Here is a 25,047-nt window from a genome sequence, read left to right on the forward strand (position 1 = left end):
CGAACGCTACGGGAGGAGGAGGACGGAATGAGCGAGCGAGCGAGAGAGAGAGAGTGAGAGAGGGGTGGGGGGAGAGAGAGACGAGGCTTACTCGTGTGCCACCACGCCGGTAGCTCGGTAGTTGCGACTGCTGACGTGTCGTGGGGCTCGAGTCGCGGCGCTCCACTGATAACGGATCCGTCGCTCGCGCATGTCGATCAAGTAGGGACGGGGAGGAATTGTAGCATTCCTTGAAGCCTAGTTTACAATTGGCGGTAAGAGTATGTTCATAAAGCGTAGTTTACAATGGGCAGTAAGAATTCGTAAGAGTAAGAAATTAACCGATCATATTCGAATGTAAAGAAAATGATCGATTATGATTGGTTAATTTCTTACTCTTACTTATAAACATACTCCTCCTACTGCCCATTGCAGACCACGTTTTAGATTAAGAAATTGACCAATCATACTCGAATGTAAGGAGAATAATGGACTATAATTGATTAATTTTTTACTCTTACTTCTTATGAACATATTCCTACCATCCATTGTAGACCACGTTTCAGCTTATCCGGGCCAACGTGCGTGCCTCGGATACATCGCATGAAAAAAGACAAGACCTGTAAATGGACGCGAATTAAAAAGGTTAAGAAAAGAAAGGAACACATGTCCCTTTACGACGAAATGTACGAATAAATAGTAACCAAATGTATTATTACCCTTTATACACATGTACATAGAAACATTACTGGTAAGTATTACTGCAAGAGAGAGAAGAACGAGACGCACAGAACCGATACTCACATGTGTATATGTACAACGGAAAATATGTACAATTCATAAATAGAAAACCCGTTGCGTTTAAATTGTACTATGAAGTGACGTCATTGTGGGAGAAGGGGCTCGCTTCCTGTCCTTAGCACGGTTTTCGTCACGCTCGGAAGATCGTTCACATTACACGCGAGTTTCTCAGCTTTCTGTGCCGCCGCCGTCGGCGGCACCACCGGCGCCGCCTCCTCCTGGAGGAACGCCTCGTTCAGGCAGACGTTGTTCAAGCTGACAGCACTGTTGGAGAAGATAGCTGTGCCGAGATTTGGTTTCTTCATGTCGACGCTATTAGCACGTTTCGTTAGCGGCGGACGTTTTAAATTCGCTTCCTCCTTCTCGGCGTGCGTGCGCGACGACATCAGGTCGCACGCTCTACCCAGAATGACGATACTGTTCAGTATGCGGAGAGCTACCAGTATGAAGTAAGCTAACAGCAGAAGTATCAGATTCGCCGGTCTCGCAGATGGTGTCACGGTTGTGCATAGGACGCGCGCCATGGCTACGCCCAGCGGAAGAGGTATGAAGCCCATTCGCCGTGCCACCAAGTCCGAGGGATCCGAGAACGCTGTCTCCTTTCGAGTTTGCGCCATGTCGTACGCGAGGCTCACTGTGTAGTCTCGATAGACTGTCGAGCGCAACTCGTTGAAACGTGTAATGAACGCATGTTTCACCTTCAAGAAAACAGTATTATTAGTACGGCGACAAATAAAAAGTTCTTATCGATATATTGTTCTATGCCGTGTGTATTTTCTATCTTTTTTTTCCATAATGTGATGCGAACCCAATCAACCAGGACTTCAGCGAACAACACCAACGCGCAATCGGGCAACAGAACAGCAAGACGGTCGCTGTGCCATGCGTACTCTTTCATCGTTTGCAAGCTCACTGCGAGCAGCAGCATGGTCAAGTGAAACCTCTCTCGAACGTCCGAGCAAGACAATTGGAACAAGTTGTTCTTGTCGAATTTCTTGAAGACCGAGCCCTTCAGTTCTACAAACTGAAAGTGATAAAAAATTGATTGATGAGATATTCCGTGCGAAAGGGAGAGATCCCTTCTCCTCAAGGCGCACACTCACGTTATTGGACATCATAATCGTGAGGAGAGCTTTGTTACTGCTATTGATCGCTACATTCAGTGTTGTAGCTTGGAACAACACCAAAATACTGTGCAACACTTCATGGAAATTCGTGGTTAAGGTGTACACATATGTGCAATCGTCATCTGAATTTATCTCTGGTGAAATCACGCAACGATCGCTTCGTGAATTATTCAAAGGATACGCACATAAACAACGGCGAATAAGAGATGCGGCAGTGTACCCAAGTGCTGCCTACGGGACGAACGCGAGCGCGGTTCTGTGGCAGTCCAAAGCAGAGCGTCTATAGTATCTTGGCCGAAAGCGCTGAAAAGACGATCTCCTACTTCTAACATATTGTAGAATATGTACAATTTTATAACCGACTGGCTCTTAACTAAATGATACATCATGGAGGTGTCTACTTTCCAGGTGGCTGCCCAACAACCTACCACTACAACTCCTTTCAGTAAATCACACACTTCCGCCGGACTTAGATACTTTCCTGTATTTTTCGCACGAAACTTCCCACTTCTGTAAATAAGGCAAGGAGAAACAGTAGAAAAAGAGTCGGAATATTTAACGGAATATTTGAGAAACGAATTGTTCTGACAAATGGATACTTATATATGTACCTCAAACAATGTCGCAAGGGCCTCGTAATCACCGCCCATAGAGCCATTGTGAATCTCAATGGTAAAAATGTGTACACAAAGAGGAAAGAATCTGCACACTACGGAAACGAAAATAATATAAAACTAGCTCTAAGGTATCTCAGAAAAATATATTATGTGCTACTTTGCTCCTTTTGATAAGACTAGTATTTAATTATACCTGAAGGAAACCATAAAGCATAAACTTTTCCACTTCTTTGGGTATTTGTAGAAAAGAATAAATCTTCTCCCTCCTAGCTGAGAATCTTTCCTCATCGTGTTCCAGCTGATAGCCTCTCGTTAATTCCGTCCTTAAAAATTGCATCAACGATACACCTGGAGATGCAAGATATATTCAACATGAAATTATATAACCTATATAATCAAATATAATGTTACTTTAATAATTACTCGTGAAAGCTCAGACTTTGACTGTAAGATACTCTTTACAAACAAGTGAATACAAATACCTTGTTTCTTTTTCAAATCTTCCGCCTCCGGTAACTCTTCCCTGCAGTGCGGAGACTCGACATTCTCCACCCGTTTGTTATTAGGTGATACATGTCCCTTGGACTTGCCGGTACCGCGGAATCTTATGGTTTTCTTCTCCGGGCAATTCTGCTCCATATTCTCATCCTCGGCGAACATGTTATGCATGTCGCTCCGTAAATGTCAACGAGTATAAATGTAACGCTCCGTCATTGTACGTGAGCTCTGTAATAACCTCGAAATCACGATCTGTGTCTTTCCTTATCTTGATCAGGTCGTTTATCGAACTCTGGCACGACACAGTAGCGTGACTCGTAAACTGTCATAACAAACCAACGGCGAAATGAGGTGTGTCAAACGTGACGGTGTGACAACTGCGCCGATAATAAGTCGTCTACCAACGACGAAGTGCGCTCAAAAAAGTTTCTCTCTTTCACCTTAGGTTTGCTCTTTTTAACCGCACTCGTGAGCTACTTATTCGTTCCTAATAGCTTTCTGTGTATATTTATGCAATAAAAATAAGACTCGACGAGCGGCTGACAAACTGGCTGGCGCCATCTGGCGGTGTCGCAAAGACCCATCGTGTGATTTCCTTAGCTACGGATTTGGTTTGAATCAACAACAGTCTGACGCGAAACGATTCGTTGCGAGGCATTTTTATTTCAAGACATAGAGAATTGTCTTTTTTTAAAATAAAGACTGCAATATTATCGCAAAAGATTGGCAGGGGATTTTTTCCTCTTTGACATTTAACACGTCATAAACATTGCATTTCACAATGAGCATGTCGCTTACAAACGACTCGATTTTATCTCGCGATGATTTATCTAACACTGATAGAGAGCAATCGGAAACGAAGTTCACCAAAAAATTGTGGGTAGACAAGAAGCCTGCGCAGGTGCTGAATGTTCTGAACCCAGATGACTCGTTAATGAAGAAATTCCAAGATGCCCTGCAGGAACATCTTACCCGTGTTGACAAGAAGTTGAGCGATGAAATATTAGAACTTGTAAGTTGTACCTGGGTTCTTCTCTGTATTCTTAACTAAATTTACAAGACACGAATTCGCGAAATACAATCATTGTTTCTTCATATATAAATTGTAAATGTTCCAGGAAGCTCAGATAAAATCTATCGAGAAGGAACGTGAAGCTATAGGCTTGCAGCTGTATAATGCTCAGCAAGAAATAACAAAGCAACAAATGTCAATTGAGAAATACCAAAGCACGATAGCCAATGTGATTTCACTGCGTGAAGAGAAAGATGCATATGTGAAAGATGCAAAGAATTTTCACAAGATCACTCATGCTAAATTGCTTGATGAGAAAAAGAAAGAGGAGAGTCTGACTTATGAATTAGAACAATTCACAGCTTTACAAGCGAGATTCTCAGAATGGCAGGCTGAGCTAGAAAGTAACTTGACTATTTCCAAACAAGTATCAAAGAAGGATAGGATAATTCAGCAAGAACTGATCACTCAGAAACAGCAGAAGGACTGTATAATATATAAACTCATGGAGGAAGTATGGAGAATTAAAACTGAGATAGCTAATCTTGATATACAGTTGCAGCTAAAAAATAAGGAAAAAATTGAAATAAGTCAGATGATCACCGATGTTAACACCGATTTGGAAGCATTGCACAAACAACATGTAAACTTGTGCAGTGCTTGGAACTCTGTCATACTGAATATTACTAAGCGTAACAAAGTTTATGAGCAATTAAACACAGAACGCGAGTACGTTGTGATAATTTTTAGAAATTCAAATAAATGAAATCATGACAAGATATAAAAGAAAACCATCTGAAAGATAAAGTCACATATTTTAATAGAAGAAGATAATTCGATATAATATCTTACTGATTTGCTAAGGAAAAACTAAAACAGCCTGTATCTTTCCAGGAAAATATGCGATTCTTTAAACACATTACGCGCAGAAGTAGAGAAATTAAAGAAAGACACTTTTAAAGAAGCGGAGAATAATGAGACTTTGACATCGGTGCATATACGAATAGAAGATAACATACAGACCAATTCAAAACTGATGGCGATGGAAAATGACAAACTTGACAACCTGCAATCTGAGTTAGTAAAATTAGGAAAATTTAGTCAACAGGAACAATATGAATTTGATTTAATTAATGGCGTATGTACAACAATTTTACACATTTGTCGTGGAAAACTTTTTTTCATTTTCTATTAAGTCATTCAGCTATGCAAGTACGATATTAACTTTATGTTTCAGGAATGGCAATGTTTATTATACGAAGAGGGGGAAATTGATAAAGAATTTGCTAAATTTTTTAATAAGCACAATGAATTGGAGAATGTAATATACAGCAAATTGGAGGAAAAAGTAACGCACGACAAAACAGCGCGATATTTGAATAAATTATTACTAGATTCTAAAGAGTCAACGCAAGAACAAGAATCGTTGCTAATGGAGGCTGAGAACTCATACGGCAAGAAACTGTTGGAATTGGAGCAACTCAATTTGACCATTCCTGAGGAAAAGTTGGAATTTGAAGAACTTTTGCAAAACAATGCTGCGAGAGGCAAAGAGATAGACGAGATCCAAAAAGAAATCAAGAAACACGAAATAATAATTGAAAGGAAGCAAGTAAAAATCGTGACTTTGAATAAAACCATCGAAGAGGTAATATGTAACATTATTGAGAATTCTAATAAAATACGAAAATTAATATAGAGACTCCATTTTATCTATTTCTCTTTATAGATGTTATCACATACGGGCGGTGAAGAAATCAGTCCTTTCGACATAAAGATAATCAGTTTGGAAAAGAATATTGAAGAGACGCGACAGAATAATCAGAAAGCTCAGCAATACTGGATTCGCCAGGAGGGACACATGATCACACTGAGTCAACAGAGAGATTTACAATTGCAGGAGCTCAATCTTCTCAATAAAGAAATCATGATAATGGAGCAGAAGAATCTGAAGATAGAGCATGCCTTGGAAATGCTGGATAAAGAGGAATCGAACATGGAAAAAATATTGAATCTATTGCAACAGAGATTGGTGCAGATGAATGCGCAGTTAGTCATTCAGAGAAGCCTGAAAGAGGAATTAGAAGACAAGAATTTTATCACAAAAAACGAGGGTGTACAATCTCTCGAAGATGCGGAATTGGACCTGATAAAGCTACAAAGCGATCTGAAGCAGTTACACGAGGATAAGGCACTTCTGAAGGGCGATTTAGGCACAGCACAACAGGAGAGCTTGTCATGGGAAAAGAAAGTAACTTTAAATATTACATTTAGTATGAAATATATATAAATAAGTATACATTTACCACACATGGTAACATAAACTGAAGATATTGATCGCAAACTTAAGAGACTTAATTATCTATTTTTTTAGATGCAATTAATGCAAGAAACCATAAAAAACTTGAGAGATGAACGCAGTAACGGAGATATCGCGGTAATGAAAAGTGAAATTCACAAAATGGAAATGCGTCTGTCGCACTTGCGTAGAGCGCAAGAAAAATTGATACACGACATGGAGTTTTGTGTCGCGCGTAGAGACGTTATGTTAGACAAAGTTATGGGTAAATTTAAGAAAGATCCGAAAGGCCAACATAATCAGAAAGTTATATTCTATAAACGACTGGCTGATCAAAAGTTGAAGATTAAGCAAATCATGAAGGTAACTTGCCAATTTCTACTGACGATAAACCGGAAATAAATTTTTGTTTTCTAATGTAACTTTTTGACGATTAACGTTTATTGCAGGACACTAAAAAAATTGAAAACAGAATGCAGGAGCTGAAAAATCAGATAAGAGATATAGTGGAAAAGTGTGATGAGTCACGTGCAACGTTGAAAACGATAGAAGACGTTGTTCCCAGTGTAGATCAGGAAATTATACAAACTGAGGCTATTAAATATCATGTATATCGTACAAAATTATTATTAATTTTCATATTTCACATGATACAGAATTATTACTTATTATAGAACTCTTGGTTATTTGCAGAATTTGCAATCGTTAGTCTTTAAACAACGAAAAGCTAAAATGCTCCAAGATATCAGAAGCGGCCGTTACAAGATGTTGTTCAAGAGTGAAGTAACGTTGAACGAAGAATTTCAAAATGAACAGATCCTTCATGATTACTTAAAAAATGTAATGGAACGAACTAGTCAAGATTTCCCTTTATTGAAAAATAATATCCGAAAGATACTTTTGACATTGGAAATATTATGAAATTCCAACAGACGCGTTAACAAAGTGGTAAAACAACTGAGCATAACGATAATTATTTGTAACAAATGTATATAACGTTTATGCAAGTTTATGATTGTAAAAAATATGCTTACACAGAATGAACACCCTTAATAAAAGCCTCCATGGATGGAATGGGAATGTCTGGTAAGATACCATGCCCTAAATTAGCAATATATCGATCTTTACCAAAACTTTTCACCATTTTTTGCGCACGATCAACAACTTCATCCTAAATATAATGAAAAGTACGTTTAATGTATCTTATAATCTGTAAATATTTCGCCATTTTCTAGGAATGCAATTTACCTGTGACGAGTACATCGCACAAGGATCCATGTTACCCTGTAATGTGACATTAGGCCCAAGACGTTCTCTGGCTTCTGTAGAATCTACAGTCCAATCTAAACCTATGACTTCGTAACTTTGATCTTTTGCAAGAATTCCTAAAGAATTCATAGTTGCACCTTTTGGGAAAACAATCTAGAAACAGATGCATACTTTATTCAATAGCTTTATCTATTAAAGCTTGTAGATAACTTGTTACTTATAAATAAAACAGATTTTACCATAGGTACTTCCGGGATATTTGCTTCTCTCAATTGTTCTCGTACACGTTTGCTAATTTGTTTTAGATATTTAAAGGAATAGTTTGTGAACAAAGCATCATCCAGGTAATCTCCACTGCTTTCAAATACTTGGAGTAACTTGAAAACATAATACCATCACTTGTTTACTTTAATAAATGCAATTGAAGATAGATTTATAAGAATTTTTTTCCTTACAAAATAATACTTTGACGCTTTTATTAACACATTGCGGACGGATGACGAGATATCTCGTCTTTCCTATTTCGTCGTTAGGGGCCAGATGACAAGATATCTCGTATTTCATATTGCGTCGTTAGAGGCGAAAACATACCCGGCTACTGGGTACGGTTAGCAATAAAATGTTTGGTCCGCAATGTGTTAAGATATATTTCTAATTATACCTGAGCACCAGCTTTCACTTGCATAACTAAATAATCCACAATTACATCTGTAATCATCTGCAACAATTTATGAGAATCTTCTGGGTACTTGTACAACCATGATCTTGCCTTTGCCATTGTAGAACTTCCGCCTCCTTGAATCATGTAACCCATCAAGGTCCACTAGAATAAGTTAACAGTTACGCATAATATTATATAATGGCATAAAAATACTTACAGGTGCTCCGGTAAATCCTATTAACGGTACTTTCCCATCCAGTTTGTGTCTAGTCAACGTTATAGCATCTCCGACATACTTTAAAGCTTCTTCCACATTTGGTTGTACGAGTCTTGCTAAATCATTTGGATTGGCTAAAGGCTGAGGCAAGACTGGACCCTAACAGATGATAATGAATATTGTTCAATTAGCTTCAATGTGTAATACATGATTCCAAGAAAATACTCACCATACCTGCTGCCATCTCAACCTTCAGACCCATTGCTTGAGGGATCACTAAAATATCTGAGAAGATTATACTGGCATCCAAATCAAAACGTTCTATCGGTTGCAAAGTCACTTGACATGCTAATGCTGGAGTTTGACAAACAGTGAAGAAATCATGTTGGGCTCGGACTTCCTGAAATTCCGGAAGGTATCTGCCAGCTTGTCTCATAACCCAAACCGGCACCCTGTCAACCGGCTCTCCACGTGCTGCTCTAAGTATTCGATCATTTCGCAATTTTGGAAAAATATGCTCAGTCATTCTAAAGTGCCAGTAATTCACTTTGTTCTTTGTCTTATTCAAATTTTAGCTCTTGTCCTTTGTTATTTTTTATCACTCTTTTTATATCGACGATTCCTCTCTATATTATGTATATATATAACTACAATATTTCGTAAAATTTAATTAATTATATTTTGATGAACAAAAATATGTGACGTTTTACAGTATACTCACACTCTTATTTTGTTTATCTTATCATTTAATCTTATCTTCCAATTAATTAACATCGATTAATTTTAGCCGGTGTATTTAAAACAATGCTTGATAAATGACAAGCAAGTTTAATGGTAAATTCAGACGATATGAATGAATATAAATACGAAATAATTGAACATCCGTAAAGGTGTTTAGAGGAGGGGAATATAAAAAGTAAGGGCCAGTTCACGTTGCATGCGGTGTCCAATGCGCGATATCCGACATCCAATAGGAGAGTTTATTCCTTAAGAGATTAAATTCGATTGGTGCATACTTTTACCTGTTAACTATTAGTTCAGTCGAAACATCGACGAATCGTCAGTCAAACGTGACGCAATCCTAAATATTGTCACTTGCAAATTTCGCGTTTCTTTCCTCCGAGGTTATATTTGGTTATATTGTTTGACGAGAGGAATTGTCGGAGCTGTTTTGCAACGATGGATAACGCAAATACAAATGAATCAAATGAGAACGTAAATGAAAACGATTGGGTCTTAATAAACAAGACAGCTCTACAAGTCCGAAATAATGAAACTGTTCCGTTACCAGAGATGCAGAAGGTGAATTGTGCAATTTAATACATATATATACATAGTACCATATTTAGAATTTCAACACCAGACATATTTGAATGTTATTACAGTAGGAAGTCGATAAATGGCATGTTAAAATATTTTAATCTTTCAAGGATTTATCTAACAAGAACCGGATAATAGAGATATCAAATAGTTGCATTGGAGTATTATGCGAAAATATAGATTCAGACGACACATCTAATGATGTATCTGTCATAACAGAGAGTGATGCAGATGCTTCTAATCAAGACTTTTCAACTTACCAGGATGAGAACAAAATATATAAATCTGAGAATATCGTTGACAAAATCCTCCATCAGGGTCAACAATTGCAAAATGATGTAACAAAGAGTAATGCATATGCTTTTAGTAAAAATTTCATTTCATCTTTACTAGATTACAATATAAGATCTGACTATTGGGATAACAAAAACGTTTCTCAGTTATGTGAACCAAATAATAACGAGGTATTACTTATTATTATTTTAAGATCATTTCCAATATGTATAATAGATATTTTAATTTTTCCACGACTAACAGAATATTATATCTAAAATATTTTAATTACATATAAATGTAGGTATTTAACATGGTTAGATATATTTTATTTGGGTGTATGATTGGCATTTTTTTGAGTCACTTCACTTTTTGGCCAACCAATGATGAGAACATTGATATTGTTGGAATTAAAGACCTCCAAACTGAATGTCACAATATTATTAATACCTTTAAGGAAGGTAAGTTAAAAGCTTTAGGAGAAACTATGCTAACATTTCTTGTATATTTTATGGTTTGTGTCATTCAATTGAATTCTTTATGTTTAGTGAATGCAACCCTAAATGAAATTAAAGTACACATCTTAACTGAGAATAAACTTAACAAAGATTATACTTGGCAACTTCTGAAAAGTATTAATTATCCTAATAAAATGAATAATAAACCTATTATGGAGTCTCTTAATAATGGTCCACATCTGTTGGATCATCTTCAAGAATCTCTAAATGTATTATCATTGCTGAGTAACGATATGATTTATGCCAGCAATGACCTGTTGAAAAATAAGATAAATAAAACGCTAGATGTCGTGGACGATACAAAAATATTTTATGAAACTTTAGTATCGTTTAATGATAGCAGACAAAGTATGAACGTTTCTGCTGTCGTACAGTAAGTATAACTAATAAGACATGCAATTTTTCATTTCTATTGTGAATTATCACATGTTAAAATTGTTATGTTATACATTAGATTTTTACAAGATGCTATTAATAAAATACATCATACCTCTCGTTCACTTCTCACTGATTTGGTAAAGAAACTAAGCAACATAATGGTGAATGTACATAACAAGTATAATAAAATGAGGCACAAATTAATTAAAAAACTGTGCTATTTGAAAAATGTGTTACCTGGCGATAGCAAATTCTTAGATCAGTTAACTGAAAAGAGTCAGTTCTTGAGTAATTACGACAAGTATTGTTCCCGGAAAAATGCATCAATAAAGTTGAATGGCAAAACAAGTAAGAAAGAAAATACAAGGACAAATGAAAATATTAAAAGGCAACCCGAGAAAACTAATGATTCAATATCGCATACCAAATTGGAGACAGGGGATACTCAAACAATTGACATTGAAATATACTGTGATAAAGTAACAAATGATCATTCGCAGCCTACCCAAACAGGTCAGTGTACAGATGAAACACTGAACAATAATGTGGACAGGATTACTGATGAACCAAACATAAGAGCTGCATCAGATTATGGAAAAATTACCGCAGATAAAACCAAAGTAAAAGGACCAAAGATAAATAATAATTTCAAATCAAATGATTCTACCAGAAAAGTTTTTAATACTGATAAGCCGATTAAAGAAAAGTACATATCGCCCCGGATTAAAACGAGAATACACGCACCAAAGACGGACAAAGACCATTATAAACATTCGTCTAAAGACGAGTCAGCAGACCAAGATCACCATCAGATAAAAAGTGCGGATTGGTTGTTCGAAAGGTATGATTTTTACATGAGGATTAAAAAACAAACGTTGCCTACTGAATTTATTCGTTAATAAAATTAATCATATATAATGTTTTTCGTGCAGGTCTAATGAGCGGCAGAAACTACGACAGGCCTCGAACGCGTATTCGACAAAAGTCCCGAAAGATTCTAAGTACGAAGTCAATTTTAATGCAGCTATAGATAATATGATACAAACATTTGGAAAGAGTATCGATAAAGCTATGCGTTTTTTTAAACGCAAGGTAGAGGATATTCTAAGACGCGATGTCTTAAAAGAGAAGTAGCATGACATTAATTATATATCACACACATGCGTACACAATTATAGTATATATATATACTATAATTATGTATATTATTATTATTTATATTCTCAGTAAACACCAACTCAATCAGTAACGTAATATAAATTTTAATTAATTAATAATTTCTCACTCAACAATGTACAGCTGTCACATAACGCACGCATTATATTGCATTTATATTGTTGAGTGGGAAATTATTAACATTGATGTTACGTCAGTTGGTGTTTACTGGGTTAATACATATTAATATATTTTTTACGTTACATTTTACTTATATGATCTCTTTTTCCTAAGGCTTTTTTATACGATAGTGTAACGGTAAGAAAAATTAACAAATATGCGCAGAAATCCAATGTGTGTTTGTGATATCTTATTTGTTGTACAATTAGTTTTAACGTTGCTTTACAAAAATAAAGAAAATTCGTTACGTGTAGTACAATGCGAAGCCGTCGAATCTATATGGCTTATTTCTCGTGACTTTTACATTGAATCTTATCTGCCACGAGAGAAGGCAACGTAGATAGAATTATTGCAGTTTTAATTTGTCGAAATGGGAAGAATGTACGCAACGTACGCAAGCCATAACGAGACGATCCCTATCGATGATAAAAACTGTGATTCAAGTGATCTGTGTAATAGTATTATTTTAAGATAACAAGAGTAATTCCGTAGATATCGCTAATGAAACGTAACGCTATATGTTTTCATTGACAATTCTGAGAAAAATATATATTTTTGTGAACCTATATCTTCAGTCTTCGTATGCCTGTGTGTTTGTAATTAAAATCAGCGAAGATCGCATTGCCAGGTACGCTCTCGAGTCTGAAGTTCAATGCGACATTCGTTTTAATTTTTGTGCGAAACGCTCACTCGTCGAATCATCGTCGGACGCACGTGGCTGAGTCAGCGGTAGCGTCTAACTTCAGACGTGATGCGTATTTGGCGTCGAGCTTTGATATATATACGCGTTTCACAAATTATTCCACGAATTCAGTTATACGCAGCCAGTGCCGCGGACTTTGGCGTGTATCGCCAAAAGATGGTTTCTTTTATCCCCCGGGACGGAAGGCGCGCGCGCGTGGTCGTCGAGCGGAAATTTTAATTCGCGCGGATTTCGTCAGCAAAATCGAACGTTTCAACGGCGCGACACCATTGGCGCGCTCGCGGAGTCGATCACGCCGGGCGCGCACGAAGTACCAATCAACGCAGTCCGCGAGCACTCATCGTCGCGACACTCCGCTCGCTTTATCACGCGTGGTGCGCGTTTGATATGTATTCCACGGCGAGGAGGCGAGAAACGAGTCCGTTATCTCAAATATAAACAACAGAGAGAGAGAAGGAGAGAGAAGCTCTCGGACGCGATGAATGAACGGACGTTTGGTGGGCGGACGTTTATTTCTCGATTGAGCAACGGCCGATTGTAAATTCGATTTTTCGCCTTTCCGAGGGACTGGCGCGGAAATCCCCCCGACATTGATGTCTCGGGACAACAAAGGAGGCACACGCGGTGCAAAAACGCTTTGTTCTTCGTGTTATTTTTACATCGGAATTGATATATTTTCGCGTGCGACGCTCTTAAAATAGAGCGCGGCGGCGGCAGCGGCGTGGTGATGTATTTCCCATACGCTCGCGAACGCAGCGAGGAACATGAGTTTTGAGGTTACCACGTTCCTGGGTTCGCTTTCGGTTGAGATTGCTCGACCATCGAGACGCATTGTCTTGCACGACGAGGAGGCACGCTAACCATGGACACCGCGAGCGAGATAATAGACGACGACGAATTCCAGCAGTCGCTGGCCAAGCGGATTTATTATTCGGCGAAGGATGGAATGGCGATCGCCCTTTACACATTGCTCAACGAAAAATCGGATGCCGACGTCAATCGTCTGATCAACCAGGTACAAATTATACTCGTGTTGCGTCATTTCTCTCGTATAAATGTCACTTGATTATAGCCACGAATAACGTATCAGCCGTCGCGTTATTTTGCAACGCTGTTCTAGATATCGTAAACATAGATATTATGCGGCCGGATGATCTGTTATTAACATTACTTGATGAAATTTGTTCTCATATGAAAAAATGGATTATGTAGAAAAAATAGGAAAATTTATCATTTCTCTCTATGTAAATGTTCTTTGTTCAGAGAGAACTACGCAATATTTAGTTTTATTTCTCTCTCTTATTGTGTTGTATTTTACTTTTAACTATATAATTTCAGAGCTCAGTACTCGATAGTAGGTTAAGACTGTTGTTAGATATACGTGTCCAGGAATCAATTATTTTTCTAATAATTGAAATTTGTGGAAGTTGTCATTACATAAGCATTGTGACACTAAAACCTACATAAGTTTGTAGTACATCTAAAAGAAATTATTTAGGACAACTTGCAACATGCTTAGATACATGAGATATATATACATACGTGTACATGTGAACAAAGGAAGATAAATATATTTATAGCGAAATTTGCAGTTTCATTTTTATCGTAATGAGAAAAATATCATTTAATTTAATTATTATTGTTAGGCTTTAATAAACTACAAAATGTCATAAATCTTCAATCTATGTGTGATCACAACTTGTATATTATATTATAATATATATAATTAAAAAATACAGCGTTTTTGTGCATATGAAGCAATATTTATTCTTATATTTACAGAAAATTTTAGAGGAAGATGGACAGAGTTGTACAGCTTTGATCATCGCTGCACGTTATGGACATGATAAGGTAGTTAGAATGTTGTTAGACAAGTTTAAGCCTGACTTGGAGCAAGAAGGAACGGTTAAGTTTGATGGATATGTCATTGAAGGAGCTAGTGCGTTGTGGGCTGCAGCAGGTACGGTCACAAAATAATAGAAAATAATAGAAAACAGAATTCCATCATTTCTGTGATACGCGTTGATCGCAGGAGCAGGACATTTAAATGTCGTTAAGACCCTCGTGAAAGCAGGAGCGAATGTGAACCATCCGACAAAAACCAATTCCACCCCACTCCGAGCGGCGTGCTTCGACGGTCGTCTAGATATCGTGAAATATTTAACTGATCACCAGGCAGATATAAATATTTCCAACAAATTTAACAATACTTGCCTTATGATAGCAGCGTATAAAGGACATCTTGATGTTGTGAGGATGATTGCCCTATATTGCCCCATGTGCAGTCCTTGTCCATATTATTAGACGCACCTTAATTTTTTGCAATTCATTCACTTCCCAGGACCAATTTTACAATACGGCTCATCTATTGGTCGAATTATGTTAAGGAACCATTACTCTGCAAAAAGATTTTTTTTTTTTTTTTTTTTTTTTTTTTTTTTTTTTTTTTTTTTTTTTTAATGATACCATTTCACTCGGCTGTTACAATGACCTTGAACACGTATAAACCCGCATTGGTTGCATTGTTGATAATAACGAAAACAGATGTGTTTTGAATGTGTGTCAATTGAAATTTAGTTTTATTTCTGTTTATTTGTGACTTGAAACTTCAAATTCCTTGCTTACTAACGGAAAAATAAATTTTTGTGTGAAAAATATTAATATTTACAAAAATGATGGGTAAAACAAGTGATTTGACACTTCAGAAGGTTGCAGAGGTAAAAGCGCTGTTAACACCGATAATTATTCTAATATAAAATTAATAACTTTTCTTCTCCTCGTAATCTGTATTCTATTAAAAAATCAAAATACGTCTAATAATATGGCCAGGAACTATATACATATATATAATTCAAGATAGATTGTGTTATTGTTCCATACCTATTTACATTGTTTTATTTTCAATATCTGAAGCATCTTATATATAATGTATCAGGTGAATTTCCTGTTGGACAAAGGAGCGGACCCTAACAAGAAAGCGCATTGTGGAGCAACAGCGTTACACTTTGCCGCCGAGTGTGGGCACACCGCGATTGTCCACGAATTGTTGAAGTACGGAACGAAAATGACAAAGAACGAGAGCGGTATGACGCCTTTGATAGCGGCCGCCGAACGTACGCGCGCCGAAGTGGTCGAGTGCCTAGTGAAGAGGGAGGAAATGACAAAAGAGGAGATAATAGACGCTTACGAACTACTCGGAGCGTCTTACGCTAACGATAAGGATAGTTACTGCCTGATCAAGGCGTATAAGTACCTGCACCAGTCAATGGAATTAAGGTGAGGGAAAAGACCGATATCTTGCTGGTCCGTATCTCTTTATTTTGCCGCATCACGACATCTAGTTTTCGTTACATCTCTGTTATTTTTCTTATGTCCCAGGTATAGCGATACTAATAATATTGTATATAAGCAACTAGGTTCAACTGTGAAAGCATACGACAATTGGAAAGAATGCGAAACGCTAGAACGACTAGAAAGTATCAAAAACAATCCCAACGCCATACACATGGAGTCGCTTACTATCCGGGAGAGGATATTAGGTGGATATACGCTTCCGTTATTTTTTACCTTAGTTATATTATCTCATTATTTACATAACGTATTTTAATATCTCCTCATCAGGCCTCCACAACCCGGAATTAACGCATCCTATAGTGTTCAGAGGCGCTATATTCGCGGATAACGCCCGATTCGACCGATGCATCGATCTGTGGCTGCACGCTCTGAAACTGAGGCAGCTGAACAACATAACCGTCGTGACGGATCTTCTTCGATTCGCGCAGGTCTTCTCGCAAATGATACACGTGGGTGTCGATCTGGATCTCTCACAAGTGATAAACGTGCTGGAGGCGAGCGTGACGGAATTGAGCAAGAACAAAGCCAAGATACAGAATCCAGAGCTGAGGGATGACGTTGAGCAGTATGTTGTAAGTTCGATGCAGATCCATCTCGATCCACCTCCGACTTTACTTTACTCGTGGTCCCCTCTCAGGCCAGACGCACATTGAGACGCAGGCGGCGCAGGCGGCGCAGGACATCACAGCACAGCGGATCACAGTTTTTCGTAACCGTTAAGTTTACATAAACACGCGCGCATATTGAGACGCAGAGCGGGACAGAAACGTCTCACGCGCAGTGCCTGCGTCGCTCAGACCGGGCGCGTATCGAGACGCAGGCGGTGCAGAACAGCGCAGCGCAGTTTCTTATAAGTTTCAATATGTTTATATGTGGACTCGTGCATGTTGAAACGCAGAGCAGGACGGCGCTGCGCGGGATATTTCTGTACTGTCCCGCTCTGCATCTCAATATGCGCGCCCATACAAGTAAAAGAAAGCCGGGATTTTTTCATTTCTCCGCGGATCTTTTCGATCTCTTTTCCAAAGGTGGATAAAAATTCGCCTAGAAAAATTCACGCGTGTTCGGTTAAAATCTGCCACACATGTTTCTTCTCGCAAACAAGATAATTACGTGCATTTAATTGAAGTTATTAAATGTTAAGTTAATATGTTATGTGTCAGGCAATAATATCGCTTAAAGTGAAGTTAAATGAAATTAATATGTTATATGTTGCTTAACTATGTTACATGTTACATTAACTTTTCATTTAACTTCAGTTAAGCGCACGCAATTATCTTCTTTACAGAAAGAAGCAAATGTGGCAGGCCAGTTTTTAACACTCAACACATGTGAATTTTCCCAAATGAATTTTTCCATTCCTGGGAAAAGAACGTGGAAAAATTGAGAAGAATCTAGTTACAAAAACTGCGTTACCCTGTTCTGCTGCCTTGCGCCGTCTGCGTCTCAATGTGCGCCTGGCCTCACTGTGCGATAAGCATAGAAATATAGCTCCACATATTTAGAAGTAATATCTGCATAGGAAGAGATGGAGTCGAACATCACAACGACCTTGTATATCTTAACGATTTTGACAAAACTGATGACGCTAAACGGGAACAGATGTGATGAATCGGATTTGACTAAGGCGCACCATTTGGTGCACAAGTTGTGCGCGCTGCGCGTATGCTTGAAAGACGGACAGACTCTGTTGCATCTCGCTGTAAATGCCGAAACTCCGGTCGACGATTTTCACACCAACGATGTTTGCAAGTACGTCAAGAGCGAGAGAAAGAGAGAGGGTGGCACAATGAATAGTTAATTTCTACAATTTCTACAATTCAGCGCAACCTTTTATTCGAGCAAATTTCACGTTCGGTTTCTAGATTTCCGTGTGCGGCCACGGCGAAGTTATTGATTCGTTGCGGCGCGGACGTGAACGCAATGGACAATGAGAGAAACACGCCGCTCCACATTATTGTTGGTTACAGTAAATCAATCAGGTACCCGACTACGATTTTTATGTCGCATAACAGTCCCCGCCCGGTCGTATTATTAGACGCACCTTAATTTTTTACAATTCATTCACTTCCAAGGACCAGTTTTACAATACGACTCATCTATCGATCGAATTATGGTTAAGCAATCATTATTCTATAAAAGATTTTTTTTTATGGCGTCGTTCACTTGGCTGTTACAATGACCTTGAGCAGGTATGAACCCGCGCTAGTTGCATTGTTGGTAATAACGAGAACAGACGTGAGTTTTGTGTGTGTCAATTGAAATTTAGTTTTATTTTTGTTTATTTGCGACTTGAAATCCCTTGCTCATTAACAGAAAAATTAATTTTTGCATGAAAAATATTAATATTGTTTGCAAAAATTATGGGTAAAACAAGTGATTTGACATCTCAGAAGGTTGCAGAGGTAAAAACGCTGAGCTGATTTGACACCGAAAATTATTCTAATCGAGTAAACATAATATTAGTAGCTTTTCTTCTCCTCCTAATTTGTATTCTATTAAAAAATCCAAGTGCCTCTAATAATACGGCCGGGGATTGTGCGCACATTCACAGAGATGCGCACAGAATCCAATATATATAATGTTTTAAATTTCTCAGCGACTTCTCGACTTTGCATTCAATCATAATGGAGCTCATAGAAGCTGGGGCGCATATGGACACTGTAAATAACAGGGGGCACACGCCGTACGATGCGGTCACCACAGGTATAATTTTACAGTCGAGTCATCGGAGACAAACTCAAACGTCGGCGGGGAGCTCGCAAGTTATCTGACCGACATTCCACTTGCATTGCAGGCGTAGCCGAAATAATATTACGATCACAGACTAAATTGTCCCTAAAGTGTATGGCAGCCAAAGCGGTGAAGGCTTACAACCTGTCTTATGCCGGTAACGTGCCACGTTGCCTCGAAAGCTTCATAGAGCTGCACGGACCTGGATTGAATCAAGGTTGACGAGTGCTCGACGAGTCGCCACGAAGAATCGAAGTTTCTTGTAATATTCTTGTACAAAGTATGCTGAAAATGTCGTAAATAATGTAAAGTACCGTATATATCGCGTACACTTTCATACGCAGCAGTATGTATGTGCGGCATACATAAGCTTGAAATTCCGTAGAAGAGAGTCTCGCGAAAGATTATATTGACGTGCGATTTATATACATTGCTTATTGTTTATACAGTTCAATAATTATAGGATTCGTGTGAGAAGAGAGAGGAAAAAATTGCCTTTTTACGATACGCAGAATTTCCCGTGGAGAGGCGAGAAAGTGATTTTCTGGGCGGAATTATCTTTACCGACGGGAGCGGATGTCTGCGGATGATACTAAAACAATGACGTGTTATTACGCGTGTGTAAAAGGAATTCCCGCGGAGGGGCGACAGTTTCGGGTTTCCGTTTTTGTATTCAACGCGTTGTACACTTTATAGACGATAAATAGCATATCGCTGCGATAGCCACTTCGTGCGTTCGGGTTCATGTTTTTATGAGGTTTCGAGTAACCCGAACTCGGAGTCAAAGCTGCCAAGCGATGGAATGTGTTGTAATTACGAGCGGCCATTGTGTACTCAATTCGCTCGCTCCGTCGAAGTTCGAGCAGTTTTTATTAACTTTAACCGTGTAATTTCTGTGATAAATAAAATCAAACTAAATGAGCTTTTCAAACAACGATTGGTTCATCTGTAGCGTGTACGTACATGTGTGTGTATGTGTGTGTAAATTGAAGATCGCACAACTGCTCGAGATCCACGTTGCTCCTCGTTTCACACGAAGGAATAACGTTACGAACGAACAATATCCGGAAAGGTGTTAAGAGATCAGATAAACTGGTGTGTCAATTGCCATATCAAATTTATTCAATATTTACACACGCAATCTCTCTGTATACAGTCGTGGGGAGAATTCGGGGGGCTCTGCGGGGAGGGGGGAGGGGAGGGGAAGAAAATGAGATATGCGAGAATATACATACGCACACAAATACTCTTTACAACGTATTATTTACAATTGTTTACAGGCTCGTTTTTATTTTACCTATTATACACATTTTACAACGGCGCTCTCGCTTATCAATTAACACTTCTGTACAAATATACACGCGTGCTGAAGATCTTTTGGCAAAAGAAACGTAGAGAGAAAGAGAGAGAGAGAGAAAAAGAGAGAGAGAGAGAGAGAGAGAAGAAAAATAAATAGAGTAAAATCCTCATAGGCAGGTACACAATTTATTCGTGGCGGCAGGATCTTATATAAGATGTGTATACATTGACTCTCGCGTCTGTCAGCGGGGGAAAAAGAGAATAATACATTATATATGTCCAGATATATAATATGGTATATGGTTTGCGATGATGCGCGTGCACACCAATTTTATCCGTTCAATTTGGCTGTCCTGTCCTTTCGCAGTTTTAGAAACGTTTACTGTGCTACGGCGATCTCGCGATCAGACACGAACGTCAACGCGATCCATCGACTGCGGAATGTTTTTAACATTCAAGAATTCTTCACACGACGAGTGCCATTATCGGATACGGAATAGACAGAAGTCAGCATCGTCGCATTGGTGACAGCTTCGTCGCGTGCGCGCACGAGTGAGCGCGCAGAAAAGGCATTTCCATAAATCGTCGAAATTACACGTTACCATTAGTCAATTATGCATTTCCGACACGTGATCCCGCGTTGCTTACTCGCCGAAGTGTTACGGTGTCTGTCTGTCTGTGGGTATATGTGTGTGTGTGCCTCTCGCAGTGTATCGCAGTGTGCAGTTACCAGTGATGCGCATTCTTTGCCGAAATCACCTCGTCGAGTATATTCTCTTATTCTCTTCGATCTGTCGTTACCTACGCCACTTATCATCTCCCTGTTCGCGATAAACTTACATTGAGAAATCTCTATAAACGCGCCTAAATGTGGATTCGCGAATACGCAAGCGTACGAGAGAAAAAGAGAGAAAGAAAGAAAGAGAGAGAAGAAAAAACAAAAGTAAAGAGAAGTTAAATTGCGTCAACATTGTGTAATATCATTCGTCGTTGAACGCAATTTATCTAGAGAGAGAGAGAGAGAGGATACATTATGGTATAAAATTAATCGATCGCGTTTTTTCGTCGCACTTTTCCTTCGAAATCGCAAAGATGTCGACGTCGAATCCTTCCGGACGCGACGGACGCGCCGTCGAGCGTTCGCATTTTCCTTCTCAAGCGAAGCGGAATCATTTCTAGTGCCTCGAGAAGAGAGAACGACGAGCGCGCGCCGCATGGTTAGCCGTCTGCTCGCTTAGTCTACGCGAACCGTTTCCATTTCCGTGCGGAAGTATGAGAATCACTGGTGGCGGAGAGAAGAGGGCGAGGAATGCAGCACGCAGCAGCGTGACACACACTGGCGCGCGCGCACGAGCACACTCTCCTCCTTCATTGGCCTGGCTTCGGTCTTCCGCGTCACGGAGAGATTCGAACGATGCACATTTCGCGGCGGCGGCGAACTGGGCGGACGTTATAATGCGCGAAATTAGACCGGCCGATCGTCTCCTATTGTTCATGAGATAGAGGTGTTCATCCCACCGTCATTGTCTCAATTAGACCCGGCTGTGGCCGGGTTTAAACTACCGCTGCTCTCATTATCGTCGCGTGCTCAATCGGCCCGGGCGGCGAATCGCGGTAGCGGCTGCTCCCAATCGCTCCCAGTCGGCCGCTCGAACTTTCAACCCGAGATGACGAGTTCGGAAGGAGCTGATCGCCTCGCATTATTCGATACTCGCTTTCCTCGTTCATCGCCGACCGATGAGTCAATAATCGTCATCTCGAGTTGGCCCTACCGATTACACATACATCGCGAAGGCGGAATCGCGAAGGCTGGTGATCTTGACGGATCCGCCTGGCCCGCCCGCCGTCATCGGAATCGCAAGACGCGTCGCTCGCAATTTTACATCTATCTCTCTTATATCTCGTCTCTACCGAGAGCTATTATACCTCGACACTCGTCGCTGCTCTCGCTGTGGTGGATAAGTTCGTATCCGTCCGTTGTTTTTTTTTGTTTTTTTTTCTTTTTCGAAGCATAAACGACATATACATTCTTTCATACTCTCGCATGTTTCCCTTTTATTTGATACATCCACAACAAAAATAGCGACGACAGAGACGCGTCCGAGAGAGAGAGAGAGAGAGAGAGAGAGAGAGAGAGAGAGAGAGAGAATACGGAGCCGGGAGTCTCGCGCGAGCGGAGGAGCGAATCGTCGTCTTTCCTCTATGGTCCACCCACTTCTTCTCACCCTCCGCTCGTTCCTCTCTCGAGGGATTGCGCGGAGATGTCGGTAAGAAGAAGAAGAAGAAGAAGAAGATAGATGTCTCAGCGGCAGCCGCATCCGAGGACCGTCATGTCCTGGTAGTTCTTCAGCACCACCTTGTTCTCCTCGTCCAAGTAGAGCATGGATATCGAGCTGAGCGCGGTCGGCACGCAACACGCCTTCGGCACCATGGTCGGCTTGGTCGAGTAAACGAGCGTCTGCACGATCGCGTGATTCGTCGAGTTCAGATGGTCCGCCAGAGGAAACGGGCAATCACCGTGGCAGTAGAAGGCGTCGTATCCGGGCGGCGCGACGATCCAGTCGTTCCAGCCGACGTCCGCGAAGTCGACGTAGAGCGGATGCCGCCGGCAATTCTCACGGCCGTCCTTCCGCCGGTTCTTCCGCATCGCGGCGCGCCTCGCCCGCCGGTCCATTATCTGATGCGCCGACGCCATCTCGTAGCGGCCGTCGTCCATGTAAGCGAACAGCATCGGCTGCCTCACCAGCCACGCGTCCTCGTGCTCGTCCGAGGCGCGCTTCAGCCGCACGTGCTCCCGCTTGCGAACCTGCGGCCCGATCACGTGCACCAGCAGGCCGTGGTTGTCGCGGTGGTCCTGCATCCATCTGACCACCGCCGGGTGGACGTCCAGGCTGACCGTGGCGTTCTTTGTCAGATCGATCTCCTTGCTGTCGATCAGCCGCAGTATCGGCTGCCGTTGACCCTTCACGCCGGGCCGCACTATGTCGTACACCAGCACGCGGCCGTGCTTCTCCTTGATATCGGTCATCGGGACGCGCGAGAGAATCAGCTCGGACGCCTGCAGCGTCTCCTCGTCGGGCACCTTGCTGAGGTCGAAGGAGAGCCGAAAGCGGTTAGGCGAGTGGAACTTCTGGTCCAGCTTGCTCTCTGAAAGGGAGAGATCATCGTCAGCGATTAGACGCGCTCCTAAAGAGGGTTCGTCTCGGATAATACGCGCGCGCGGCTCTCCGGGTGTTCCTACCTGCGGGACCAAAGGGCCCGCGCGGCTTAACGATCGCCAACAGGTGCGTCATTCTTTAGAAAAGCGCGCCTAAAGAGACGGAAAATCAATCATCACGGTGTTTCAATATGCCCGGGGAAGAAAAACACACACGGTGTTGTTGCTTCGGAGAATACAAAAGTGAACAACACTCGTGCGCTTCCGAGCGTCTCTTGTTCGGCAGTCGGTCGTGTTATTTCCTGGGGGGAGCCTGAGTAAACTTCAAGTATTCTCGAAAGAGGGGAAGGGAGAGAGAGAGAAAGAGAGACCCTTCAGAAATTCAGAAGCCGACTCACTGAAATTTCCGGCTCGCGTCGCGGCCAATTCATCCGGACGTGTTTGCGCGTTATCTCACGACATTAATACGGAACGCCGCCGGAATATAATCTTCCGTTCGCGTGATCCGCGGATGCTTCTCGCGATGCGCGTAATTGAAGTTACGCTTCTGCGAAAATAGCCAATAACGTTATAAACGCACGCGCGCATATATGTTTGTGTGTGACGCAGTTGCGCGGCGGTCGGACACGACTCGAGAACAGTGGATTGTGTGCAGCACCACGTTGTGCGCTCGTTAAACGCAGTTGTTATATACATATGTAAATTCTCTAAGCGCGTCGGGGCCGCTCCTAAACACACACGTACGCGCGTCACACCGGCGATCATCAGGCGCGCGTGTTAAGCGCGTCTGCCTCGCAGAATCCAGCAATTTCTGTAGAAGCGAGACGAACAACGCGGAATTGTTCGAAGGGAGAGGTGACGATTTCCATTTCGACTTGCGCCCGCTGTTTTCGCAGGGTAGAACGTCGGATCGCGACGATTGGCCGTACAGAGAAAAGGATTTCTTTGGATTTAATCCAATTTGTTCGGCGAATTTGTCTTTTAGAAGAGAGCAAACAAATAATATCTGATTAAAAAAACAGGACTTTGGTTTCTCAATAAATATCTTTTTCTTTATGTTAAATAACATATTTTTTTTATATTTTCATCTAGACATTACAATGGTTATCACAAGTAATAAGTTATTTGAAAGAAGTAACATTATGTTAGAAAAAGATTAGAAAAATATTTAAAAAATTTTTTGTTTCTCAGTGAAACGATATTTAATATATAATGAAATAAATTGTTCTTTTATTGAAAACTAAACAATATGTCCTCTAAATAATATTGTTTTTTTTTATCAAACAATATAATTTATTCTAATGAAACAACATTCAAACAAAATGATATTTAATATTAAGTGATGTTGTCTATATTAAACAAATCCAAGTCAAACAAATACGTATACTACATCCGAAGAAACCTTTTTTTTCTCTTCTAGAATAGATGCAGTAAATCTTTATCTAGTAAACACCAACCAACAATAACATTAAAATACTATTATAATTTTCCTCTCAA

At 40.2% G+C, this 25,047-nt stretch overlaps 6 protein-coding genes across 14 annotated transcripts in view; 3 read left to right on the plus strand and 3 right to left on the minus strand.

Moving 5' to 3' along the window:
- Nucleotides 1-666: 666 nt before the first annotated feature.
- Nucleotides 667-3,497, minus strand: LOC106741355 (protein TAPT1 homolog). Its single transcript, XM_014613248.1, has 7 exons — nt 3,007-3,497; nt 2,718-2,872; nt 2,519-2,616; nt 2,089-2,417; nt 1,884-1,981; nt 1,589-1,804; nt 667-1,478 (listed from the first exon to the last, which is right to left on the minus strand). The coding sequence occupies exons 1-7, from the start codon at nt 3,191-3,193 to the stop codon at nt 864-866; spliced, it is 1,698 nt and encodes a 565-aa protein (XP_014468734.1). The 5' UTR covers nt 3,194-3,497; the 3' UTR covers nt 667-863.
- Nucleotides 3,498-3,629: 132 nt separating this feature from the next.
- LOC106741351 (coiled-coil domain-containing protein 40-like) lies at nt 3,630-7,269 on the plus strand. Its single transcript, XM_014613242.1, has 8 exons — nt 3,630-4,034; nt 4,141-4,763; nt 4,929-5,172; nt 5,272-5,682; nt 5,764-6,285; nt 6,409-6,696; nt 6,783-6,941; nt 7,027-7,269. The coding sequence occupies exons 1-8, from the start codon at nt 3,804-3,806 to the stop codon at nt 7,252-7,254; spliced, it is 2,706 nt and encodes a 901-aa protein (XP_014468728.1). The 5' UTR covers nt 3,630-3,803; the 3' UTR covers nt 7,255-7,269.
- On the minus strand, nt 7,188-9,594 carry LOC106741357 (uroporphyrinogen decarboxylase). 4 transcript variants are annotated; one of them, XM_014613255.1, is made up of 7 exons: nt 9,503-9,594; nt 8,710-9,127; nt 8,481-8,639; nt 8,264-8,425; nt 7,842-7,979; nt 7,582-7,755; nt 7,188-7,504 (listed from the first exon to the last, which is right to left on the minus strand). In XM_014613255.1, exons 2-7 carry the CDS (start codon nt 9,004-9,006, stop codon nt 7,364-7,366), a joined length of 1,071 nt encoding a protein of 356 aa, XP_014468741.1. In that variant the 5' UTR covers nt 9,007-9,127; nt 9,503-9,594; the 3' UTR covers nt 7,188-7,363. The 4 variants fall into 4 exon arrangements, with proteins under 4 accessions (XP_014468741.1, XP_014468742.1, XP_014468738.1 ...); XM_014613256.1 differs by having other exon boundaries at nt 8,710-8,959; nt 9,503-9,591; XM_014613252.1 differs by lacking the exon at nt 9,503-9,594 and adding an exon at nt 9,202-9,489 and having other exon boundaries at nt 8,710-8,959.
- Nucleotides 9,595-9,637: 43 nt separating this feature from the next.
- On the plus strand, nt 9,638-12,870 carry LOC106741354. Its single transcript, XM_014613247.1, has 6 exons — nt 9,638-9,782; nt 9,911-10,264; nt 10,378-10,534; nt 10,622-10,964; nt 11,046-11,810; nt 11,902-12,870. The coding sequence occupies exons 1-6, from the start codon at nt 9,660-9,662 to the stop codon at nt 12,101-12,103; spliced, it is 1,944 nt and encodes a 647-aa protein (XP_014468733.1). The 5' UTR covers nt 9,638-9,659; the 3' UTR covers nt 12,104-12,870.
- A 362-nt stretch (nt 12,871-13,232) lies between these two features.
- LOC106741353 (protein fem-1 homolog B) lies at nt 13,233-20,536 on the plus strand. Of its 4 annotated transcripts, none has more exons than XM_014613246.1 (12): nt 13,233-14,022; nt 14,790-14,967; nt 15,040-15,257; nt 15,943-16,283; nt 16,386-16,546; nt 16,629-16,933; nt 16,999-17,076; nt 17,884-18,113; nt 18,227-18,343; nt 18,961-19,067; nt 19,159-19,356; nt 19,558-20,536. In XM_014613246.1, the coding sequence occupies exons 1-11, from the start codon at nt 13,870-13,872 to the stop codon at nt 19,314-19,316; spliced, it is 2,046 nt and encodes a 681-aa protein (XP_014468732.1). In that variant the 5' UTR covers nt 13,233-13,869; the 3' UTR covers nt 19,317-19,356; nt 19,558-20,536. The 4 variants fall into 4 exon arrangements, 2 of the variants coding, with proteins under 2 accessions (XP_014468732.1, XP_014468730.1); XR_001374170.1 differs by having other exon boundaries at nt 13,234-14,022; nt 19,159-19,374; XM_014613244.1 differs by having other exon boundaries at nt 19,159-20,536.
- A 27-nt stretch (nt 20,537-20,563) lies between these two features.
- Nucleotides 20,564-25,047, minus strand: part of LOC106741356 (protein decapentaplegic) — a 17,399-nt gene continuing 12,915 nt past the window's right edge. For all 3 annotated transcript variants that reach the window (XM_014613250.1, XM_014613249.1, XM_014613251.1), the window contains one exon: nt 20,564-23,540. In XM_014613250.1, the coding sequence (XP_014468736.1) occupies nt 22,696-23,540 (845 nt within the window). In that variant the 3' untranslated portion in view covers nt 20,564-22,695. The remainder of the gene's footprint in view (nt 23,541-25,047) is intronic.

The sequence above is a fragment of the Dinoponera quadriceps genome, unplaced genomic scaffold (genome assembly GCF_001313825.1).
Source record: "Dinoponera quadriceps isolate SergipeBrazil2010 unplaced genomic scaffold, ASM131382v1 scaffold405, whole genome shotgun sequence".
Taxonomy (NCBI): domain Eukaryota; kingdom Metazoa; phylum Arthropoda; class Insecta; order Hymenoptera; family Formicidae; genus Dinoponera; species Dinoponera quadriceps.